Source organism: Mandrillus leucophaeus, unplaced genomic scaffold (assembly GCF_000951045.1).
Source record: "Mandrillus leucophaeus isolate KB7577 unplaced genomic scaffold, Mleu.le_1.0 Scaffold13, whole genome shotgun sequence".
NCBI lineage: Eukaryota > Metazoa > Chordata > Mammalia > Primates > Cercopithecidae > Mandrillus > Mandrillus leucophaeus.
Window position 1 is genome coordinate 8,134,703 of NW_012101254.1, and position 10,424 is coordinate 8,145,126.

At 43.1% G+C, this 10,424-nt stretch overlaps 1 protein-coding gene across 3 annotated transcripts; it reads left to right on the plus strand.

Moving 5' to 3' along the window:
• On the plus strand, positions 1-7,496 carry PFN4 (profilin family, member 4). Of its 3 annotated transcripts, XM_011972712.1 has the most exons (6): positions 2-165; positions 401-482; positions 687-815; positions 1,956-2,093; positions 3,508-3,613; positions 6,966-7,496. In XM_011972712.1, exons 3-6 carry the CDS (start codon positions 699-701, stop codon positions 6,992-6,994), a joined length of 390 nt encoding a protein of 129 aa, XP_011828102.1. In that variant the 5' UTR covers positions 2-165; positions 401-482; positions 687-698; the 3' UTR covers positions 6,995-7,496. The 3 variants fall into 3 exon arrangements, with proteins under 3 accessions (XP_011828100.1, XP_011828102.1, XP_011828101.1); XM_011972710.1 differs by lacking the exon at positions 401-482 and having other exon boundaries at positions 1-119; XM_011972711.1 differs by lacking the exon at positions 401-482.
• The last annotated feature ends 2,928 nt before the right edge of the window (positions 7,497-10,424 follow it).

Consider the following 10,424-nt stretch of genomic DNA (forward strand, 5'->3'; position numbering starts at 1 on the left):
TCCCTCAAGTCCTCGGTGCCGGGGAATTCACCGCTCACCACCCCCTGCCCCGCCTTCGGTCCTGCTCGGGGACCAAACCACTGGAAGGCAGTGGCGGGAAAGGGGCGCCTGTGCCGGAGGTCCTAAGGAGGGAGGGTCCAAGGCTTGGGGACTTGTGCGGGAAATGTGGGTTTAAGTGCCTTCAAGGTGTTTTTAGTCCGTTGGGATGTTGATCAGCGTTCATAGTGGGCGCTGATGCAGGTCACCGGGAAGGGAATGTGTGGGTTTATGGCCACGCATATCTCTTTTAGTCGTGTTTAACTTAGCGGAGTAGCGCTCCGTCCTGGGTTTTGTTTTTTGTTTTTATTTTTTTATTTTACAGGGTTTTTCTCAGTGTACAATGTTTGTTTTTAAATCCCAGATGATCCTGATGTAAACCATTGACATAGCCAGAAAATCATGAGGCTGTGATTTTCCAAACTCAGCTTCATAACCTACTCTGTGTGAGCTGTGATTTTTCTATGATTCTGTTTTTCTCTTTGGGTATTGGTGGGCCCTGAATGATGGACCACCGTTTTCACTCTGTGTCTTTTCAAAGTACACTTGCTGATCTTAGAACTGTCTGAAGTGTCCTAAGGACATTTGTATTCACATGCCTTTTAAAAGCTAGCCAGAGTCAATGGCTTCAACTGCACTTTCCCTTTCAGAGTTGAGGGAACATGAGCCATTTGCAGAGCTTATTGTTAGACACCCTCTTGGGAACCAAGCATGTGGACAGTGCAGCCCTCATCAAAATCCAGGAGCGGAGCCTGTGTGTAGCATCACCAGGTTTTAATGTAAGAAAAAACAAGTTTGGACATAAGACTTGGTTTACTTATTATTTCTATTCTTCCAAACATGAAGCAGACATGACTTTTTTTTTTTTTTTTTTTTGAGATGGAATTTCTCTCTTGTTGCTTAGTCTGGAATGCAGTGGCGCGATCTCAGCTCACTGCAACCTCCGCCTCTCAAGCGATTCTTGTGCCTCAGCCTCCCTAGTAGCTGGGATTACAGGAGTGCACCACTAGGCCCGGCTAATTTTTGTATTTTTAGTAGAGATGGTGTTTTACCATGTTGGTCAGGCTAGTCTCGAACTCCTGACCTCAGATGATCCACCTGCCTCGGCCTCCTAAAGTACTGGGATTACAGGCAGGAGCCAGCGTGCCCAGCCCAGACATGACTTTTAAATGAACTTTTTCTGTAAAGAGCTACATAAATATTTTAGGTTTCTAGGCTTAGTCTTTTTACTGTTGAGATAAAGGAATACCTGAAGCTGGGTAATTTATAAAGAAAATAGGTTTATTTGGCTCACAGGTCTACTGCCTGGAAGATTAGTCATCTGTGAAAGCCTCAGGCTGCTTCCACTCATGGCAGAGGTGAAGGGGAGCCAGCATGTGCAGAGATCACAGTGGGGGAGAGGAAGCAAGAGAGAGCAAGTGGAGAGGTGCCAGGCTCTTTCTAACAGCCAGCTCTCCTGGAACAAATACAGTGAAAACTCACTGACAGCTTCCCCCACCTCGCAGGGAAGGCATCAGTCTATTCATGAGGGATCTGCCCCCATGATCCAAATACCTCCCATTAGGCCCCACCCAAAATGTTGGGGATCAGATTTCAACATGAGATTCAAACTACAGCACAGGGCCATAGAGTCTCTGTCACAACCACTCAACTCTGCAATTGTAAAGGAAAAACAGCCATACATAGAAGAATGAATCTGACTGTGTTCCCATAAAATTTTATATTTATGGATACTGAAGTTCAAATTTCATATAATTTGTGTCACGAAGTGTTATTCTTTTGATTTTTTTCCCCCAACCATTTAAAAACATGAAAACCATTCTTAGCTTGCAGGCCATAAAAAACAGACAGTGGGCTAAATTTGACTGGCCACCAGCCATAGTTGGCTGACTCCTGTTCTAACTATGTAACCTCTCCAGGTAATGCCCAGTGATGTCCGAACACTGGTGAATGGATTTGCCAAGAACCCTTTGCAAACCCGAAGAGAAGGATTGTATTTCAAGGAAAAGGATTACAGATGTGTCCGAGCAGATGAATATTCTCTTTATGCCAAAAATGTGAGCACTCAAGATTTGAAGAGAGCTGAGTAAAAGAAAAGAATTTGCCTCCAATTTTCCTTGCCCTGCCTGATCCTCTCTGTAAAACAGATTAAATCCATTAATGTCTTGAGCCACTGTCTTGAGATAGCAGTCTAGTGCCAGGAAGACATATGTGAAAGAAAGTCCTATCAAGAGCCTGGTTTTGAGAAATGTTCATTCCAGAATCTATTAACTGAGCCTTGCCTGAACTCTTTCCAATACAGTCCAGCCTTCATACTCTACATCCTCCTTCAAAAAAAAGATAATCATGTATGCGCTTAAAACATCTCTCAGTGGCCAGGCACGGTGGCTCACGCCTGTAATCCCAGCACTTTGGGAGGCTGAGGTGGGTGGATCGCCTGAGGTCAGGAGTTCAAGACCAGCCTAGCTAACATGGTGAAACCCTGTTTCTACTAAAAATAAAATTAGCCAGGTGTGATGGTGCGCACTTGTAATCCCAGCTACTCAGGAGGCCGAGGCAGGAGAACTGCTTGAACCCAGAAGGCAGAGGTTGCAGTGAGCTGAGATCATGCCATTGCACTCCAGCTTGGGCAACAAGAGCGAAACTCCATCTCAAAAAAAAAAAAAAAAAAATTCAGCTCTATGTTGCTTGTAAGGAATGAAGGAGATGAAAATCATTCATTGGATGCCCTATATTATAGGTTAGGCATGCTGCTTCATCCACATTATAAATAATCTATAATCTCATTTTAAAGATGAGGACACTGCTTACACACGCAGCAGAAAATGGAGGCACTAGAATTCAAGCCCAGGGCTGTCCAATTCCAAAATGTACGACCTTTCCATTACATCAGTTTTGCTTTTTGTTTGTTTGATTTTGTTTTTGTTGAGATGAGTTTCACTTTTGTCGCCCAAGGTGGAATGCAATGGCGTGGTCTCGGCTCACTGCAACCTCCACCTCCCAGGTTCAAGAGATTCTCCTGCCTCAGCTTCCTGAGTAGCTGGGATTACAGGCGCCTGCCACCACGCCTGGTTAATTTTTGTACTTTTAGTAGAGACGGGGTTTCATGAAGTTGGCCAGGCTGGTCTCAAACTTCTGACCTCAGGTGATCTTCCCGCCTTGGCCTCCCAAAGTGCTGGGATTACAGGCGGGAGCCACCGCACCCGGCCTACATCAGTTGTTCTAATTGGGATGGGGTATGTGATAATCAATTGCAGAACTTTTCAGAATCCATCTACCATTATTATAACAGTCTGAAACTTTTTGAGGAAAGGCAACAAAATTGGTGGAAAAGAGTGGACAGTCCAAAAGCAGACATATAAATATATGGAATACGGAAATCAGGAAATGGTGAAAAACGTAGCTGGAGCATGACTACTGGTCCTGTAATTAGAACCAAGAGCAGAATATTCTCTTTTATTCTTTATCCAGGAGAACGCTGGTGTGGTTGTCGTGAAGACCCATCTGTATCTTCTGGTGGCAACTTACACTGAGGGCATGTATCCTAGTGTCTGTGTGGAAGCCACAGAGAGCCTGGGTAAGTTGGCCTCCTAGTTCCTGTCTTCATTCCCTGTGTTAGTTGGGTCTTCTGACTACAAGTCACAGAGATCCAACTCAAACCAGCTAGGGCAGAAAGGAGGAATTTATTGGAAGGATGTTGAGGTTATTTACATAGCCACTGGAAGGACAGGGTGCAGCTGAGCCATGGGGAAGGTAGATTCAAGGACTGGAACACTGCTAGGATTCTGTCTTGACTTCTAAATGAGTCAGCTTTGTTCTGTCTCATAGCAAACCGTTTCCTTTCCTGGCTGATATCATGGCCAAGCCTCCCATAATACCCCTTAATTTATCTTAGGACCCTGATTTGGCAAGTTTCAGGTCATATGGTTTACCCCTGTATTGGTCAGCTACGTAGGTGGGGCAGGACAGGGGAGGAGGGATACAGCAGGGTAAAAAGACAGAGATGTGGCTGCTGGGAGTCGACCCTATGTAAAGAGACATTTTACAGGAAAAGGAATTACTGTGAGTCAGGCAGCCACTTTGTTGGTGTATAGTGTATTCCCCCTCTGTGTCTATACATTTTTGAATAAAGATCTCATAGAGAACTAGCTTGGGTATTATATCGGTGAGAGTTGAGCTTAATAAATGGTAAATTGTGTTTGTTTTTAGATTTTTTTAATCTAAATTTAAATCTAAAAAAGTTTACTGGAGTTGTGTCAACACTCCTTTGAAATAGAAGCCTCTAGTAACAAAAGCAGCCATTCATTCATTCTTTCAACAAATATTCAGAGGTGTTTACCATGTGCCCTGCACTATCCTACATAAATTAGGGAAGCAGAGCTGGTTAAGATATAGCCTCTGCCGTCCATGCCTCTGTATATGCTGTCCTATCTGCCTAAAATATTTTCCAGTTTCCTTCCTGTCCCTCACATCTATTCGGCAAATTCCTAATCATCGTTAAAGACCCCAGGTCAGATCTTGGGCTTCTATCCACTTGTGTATGTATTTTATGCATACCTTAATGATTATCCCCATTACAGTTCTTTGTTTTTCTAGATTGTGAACCTCTGGAAGGCAAGAATCTTGTCTTAATCATTCTCCTTCTCCATTACCTAACACGGTATCTAATGTTGGGTAGGCAATTGGTACATGTTTGATGAACAAATAAATGAATTACTTTGGCCTAGCAGAGTCAGGGAAGGCTCCAGAGAGCTGAATCTTAAAGGGCCAGTTGAGAAATTAAGCACCATCACAGAAACTATCTACCTACATACAGACATGCCTCATTTTATCGCATTTTGCACTATTGGACCCTTCAGATATGCCTCATTTTATCACATTTTGCATTATTGGACCTTTCCTGAACAGATGTCAGGATTTGAAGGAGGCTCCATTTCAGAATTGTAGGGCAGGAGCAGACAGCAGAACAGAGACATAGAGAGCCAGGTTAATTATCTAATTAAAATAACCAAAATATCAGATTAGAAAGATGGGCAATTTGGCTGTCAGGAAGCCAGGCTCTTAACCTGTCAGCTAGGGCTCAGGGCTGATTCCCCAGAGGAGACCAGAAAAATTGCCTGACTACTGTAATGTAGATTATGTGGCTGGCACTAAAGGTTAGTATTCTTGCTTAGGGCCACAAAAACTCCACAGACTCCAAAGAATGTGCCCTGGTTAGAAGTGCACTGCTGGCATCATGCCATTAATATCCCACTGCTCTGGGAAGGGACAGCTATCTTGGAAATGGTTGAATGATCAGGAGGGATGGACAAGGCTGATATCCACTCAGGAGCCAGTTGTCTTATGACTGTCTTTTATTTCCTTCACTCCTTTTTTAAAAAATTATATTTTTCTCTATCTAAAAAATTATACATGATCACTGTAGAAAATTTGGGAAGTAAAGAATTACAGGTCAAATGGGGTGGCTCACACCTATAATCTCAGCACTTTGGGAGGCCAAGTCAGGCAGATCACTTGAGGTCAGGAGTTCAAGACCAGCCTGGCCAACATGGCAAAACCCTGTCTTTACTAAAAATACAAAAATTAGCCAAGTGTGGTGGTGGGCACCTGTAATTCCAGCTGCTCGGGAGGCTGAGGCAGGAGAATCGCCTGAACCCAGGAGGTGGAGGTTGCAGTAAGCCAAAATAGCACCATTGCACTCCAGCCTGGATGTCACAGTGAGACCGTGTCTCAAAAAAAAAAAAAAAAAAAAAAAAGAATTATGACCATTTAAAAATTGTATTATGAAGGATTCTAGGAGCATGACTATTAATTAAAGAAAACCTTTAAACAATAATTAGGAAAAGGATGCTATGGGACTTCTGTTACACAAATTAATCAGGTTTGTGCCTCCCAAATTACTGGGCTTATAAGCCTCCCAAAGTGCTGGGCTTATAGGCATGAGCCACTGCACCCAGCCAGGTCCTCAGTTTAAAAAAAGAATCTTAAGCATGTATTGTGACTTACTCTGCAAGACTCCGTCTCAAAAATAATGAAGTGCTACCTGGCATGGTGGAGTGCATCTGTAGCCCCCGCTACTCAAGAGGCTGAGGCAGGAGGATTGATTGAGCCCAGGAGTTTGAGTCCAGTGTGGGCAACATAGTGAGACTCCATCATTAAAAAGTAAGTACATCAAGTACTGTAATCAGGTTTTGTTTTGTTTTGTTTTTGAGACAGAGTCTCGCTCTGTCGCTCAGACTGGAGTGCAGTGGTGGGATTTTGGCTCAATGCAACCTCTGCCTCCTGGGTTCAAACAATTCTCCTGCCTCAGCCTCCCAAGTAGCTGGGACTACAGGTACGTGCCACCATGCCCAGCTAATTTTTTGTATTCTTAGTAGAGACGGGGTTTCACCATGTTAGCCAAGATGGTCTCGATCTCCTGACCTCGTGATCTGCCCACCTTGGCCTCCCAAAGTGCTGGGATTACAGATGTGAGCCACTGCACCCGGCTGTAATCAGTTTTAAGTCTAGGTCATAGAATACATATAGCAGAGGAGGGCAGCAGTTTCTTTTATTCTCTTGAACCCTCTCTCATCCTATTCCCTTTGCCCAGTCATATGCATTATTCATCCTTTTTTTTTTTTTTTTTTTTTTGCATGGGAACCCAATTCATACTCCAGTACAGCTCAAATACCTCTACTATGGCACTTATTACCATGAAATAGAATTGATGTTTGTATGTGCCTATATCCCCTACTAGACAATGAACTCCATGAGGGCAGGAACTGTGTTTCAACTATCCAGTCACCCTTATATCTCCAGTACCTAGCACAGTGCCTAGCACATGGCAGTCACCTCGCAATGTTTGTGGAATAATAAATGGATGAATGAATCATTTGTAGTGATAATTTTCAGCTCATAAATAATAACCATGCTGTGTTTGTTTTCAGGAGACTACCTAAGAAAAAAAGGAAGTTGAGTCATCAGAGGCCCATGAAAGACACTTTTATTGTTTTAGAAGAAAATTGGAGACCCTAAAGAAAAAATATTTTATGGTTGAAAAAACACTAGATAGAAGCCACTAAAAAAGAAGAATGAATTAAGGGAGCAATTTTTATTACTTCAAGAGATCCTCTTCTTTCATTGGAATTACTTGATCAACTGTTTTTTTTTTAATAAGTGTTGGTCATTGGCATGGAATGTTAGAGCACTGATGATTTCACAGAGCATATCTATTGGGAGTCTCCTTTCTGCGAGGCTCTTATACTCCTACACACCTTGCTAAGTATGCCAAGAATGTAAGGCTCTCACCACTCTTTATCCAGGACATTTCTCAGGGTTAGGTTGCAGCAAGCAACCTTGAAACACGAAGGGATGTCTCCCATCAGGACAAAGAGCAAGCTTGCTTACTGTTTGCTATAAAAGCAGTGGAGTCCCTGAGCTCAGTGTTCCCCTCCTGTAATACAACTCCCTGCATGTGTGACATCTATCTGGCTCACATCACCCCTGTGAGACTTGGGAGAAGGGATTTCAAAGGCCATTCAGCAATGGACCACTAGTCAAGGTATTCAATGGACATTTCATGCTCCCATTTGCAGGTATCTGCTATCATTTTGAACATTGGAAAGGCCTTCTCAAAAATCAACTCAAAAAGATTTCTGACTCTAACCCTAACTCTCACTGCACACCTTAGTAAGGCAGTATGGTCACTAAATGCACCCTTCCCCAGAAAGAGTTCATCTCCTCTTGGTCTCCTAGGTGATAATCTGGACCATAAGGGTGGAGAGTCATAGAACCTATTTTGAAAATCCAAGATTCTACACTGACTATTGCTAAACATGATGCATCTTTTTTTCCCTAACAGCATCCTCAGGCCAGCCTGGTTAGTATACCCTTTAGATGTCCCTGGGGAGAGAACACCTTCGACTACTTGCCACAAGACAGCCTAGGGAATTCAAATTTAATTCTGGTTCAGTTAGACTGGACTAACATGGTCCTATATCATGATGATAATGACTACTTAGTTTAGTACACTGTTCTCTAGATCCCTCTACAAGGTTCTACACAGGCCAAGATAGGATATAATGGTTCTCTTAATTTTGCAAAAATGCCCCTGTCCCTCTTACATCTGACCCTTCCAGACAAGATATCTGGATGCAAGTAGGGCACGACTGGAGAAAAGTGTAGACATGGCTACTGGATGGGACACACCAACTGCATGGCCACAGAGACCCTAGCACCTGGAGAGGGAACACATTCGATCTCAGGAGATGGTGGAACAGGGGAGCCCTTTCATGTTCTTTTTGTCCCCCAGATTCAGCACCTCCTTGTGGCAAACCCTAACTTACTAGCCTTTGTGAATCAAGTAAAATCAAATCTTAGGCCCTTTATAGTTCCTGACATGATCAGGCAGTGAGGTACAGAATTCAAAATTCCAAAGACATGCCATCTAGAGCAGGATGTCTTTTGCTGGTATTTACAACATTATCTCATTTTCAGGTCTGTATAATAGTCTTTCACAGAGCTTACTTCCAACATCATTCCTTTTCTGAGCTTGGATGCCAAGAACCACAGAATTTTTTATTTATTTATTTATTTATTTTTTGGTAGTCAACCTTGCCACTAGTTCATTCATCCATTTATTAAGTCAGTAGTTTGATTCTTTTGGGGGGTTTTGTTGTTGCTGTTGTCTGAGACAGAGTTTTGCTCTTGTCACCCAGGCTGGAGTGCAATGGTGTGATCTCTGCTCACTGCAACCTCCACCTTCAGGGTAGAAGTGAATCTTCTGCCTCAGACTCCCAAGTAGCTGGGATTACAGGCACCCACTACTACACCTGGCTAATTTTTGTATTTTTAGTAGAGATGGTGTTTTGCCATGTTGGTCAGGCTGACCTTGAACTCATGACCTCAGGTGATCCACCTGCCTCGGCCTCCCAAAGTGGTGGGATTACAGGCATGAGCCACTGCACCCGGCCTGTTTTTGGTTTTTATTTTTGTTTTGAAATAGGGTCTCCCTCCATAACTCAGGCTGGAGTGCAGCGATGTGATCAGTTAACTACAGCCTCAACCTCCTAAGCTCAAGCAATGCTTCCACTTCAGCCTCCCGAGTAGCTGGGACTACAGGCACATGCCACCATGTGCAGCTAATTTTTAAATTTTTTGTAAAGATGGGGTCTCACCATGTTGCACAGGCTGGTCTGGAACTCCTGGGCTGAAGCAATCCTTCTGCCTTGGCCTCCCAAAGTGCTGAGATTACAAGAGTGTGACAGTGCATCTGGCCTTTGATTCTTTTTGAATAAGAGGTAACAGTAAAGTTTAAATTAACCTATTTAGCACTCTTTGTAATAAGAATGTTAAATAAGTGTATTTAGATGTATTGTTTACTGTTGTATCTCTATTACCTAGCACATAGTCGGCTTTGTGATACAACAGTAAATAATACACCTACCCTAAGACAGGCTCACAATTTAGTGGGGAAGGCAAGTTGTAAATGAGTCACATGACCACATGATAACTGCTGGAGCGGGTGTAAAACAACTACAGAGCACAGAACCTGGAGTGACTAATTGTGTCTTCAGGAACCTGAAACTAGCATTTGAAGTGCATTTGGAAGAAAAGTGAGTATGGAAGAAAGTAAGGAGCATTCCAGGCTGAAGGAGCAGCAAACGCCAAGGCACAGAGTGATGAAAAGGCCTGTTGTGTGGAAAGAATGGTGAGAGGTTCCATGTGGCTGGAAGGCAGTATGTGGGAGACAATGATCGATGAAAATGGAAAGATGGATAGAGCCAAAATAGAAAAGACTACTCTCCTTGGAGTCACTCAAAAGACATCAAGCAGTGCCATGGGGTAGACAGTACTTTTAGAAAACTACTAAATTCGGATTACAAAAGTAATATATACTCACTTTGATAACTTGGGAAAATAAATTAGTCATAATTTCACATTAAATGAAAATTTCTAGACCAGGCATGGTGGCTCATGTCCGTAATCCCAGCACTTTGGGAGGCTGAGGCGGGCGGATCAGCTGAGGTCAGGAGTTTGAGACCAGCCTGGCCAACATGGCAAAACCCCATCTCTACTAAAAAATACAAAAATGAGCTGGGCTTCATAGCGGGCATCTGTAATCCTAGCTACTCAGGAGGCTGAGGCACAAGAATCACTTGAACCCGGGAGGCGGAGGTTGCAGTGAGCCAAGATCACACCACGACACTCCATCCTGGGCAACAAGAGTGAAACTCCACCTCAAAAATAAAATAAAATAAAGCTTCTGGTGATGGTTTTGAGATTTTCTTCAGATCTTTTTTGATGCACATAATATATACGTCTTAACCTTACCTAGATCCTTAATGTATAGAGTTGACATTCCACTATGTTCATTTAGCATGATGCTATGAGACCTTGCTTGTCTT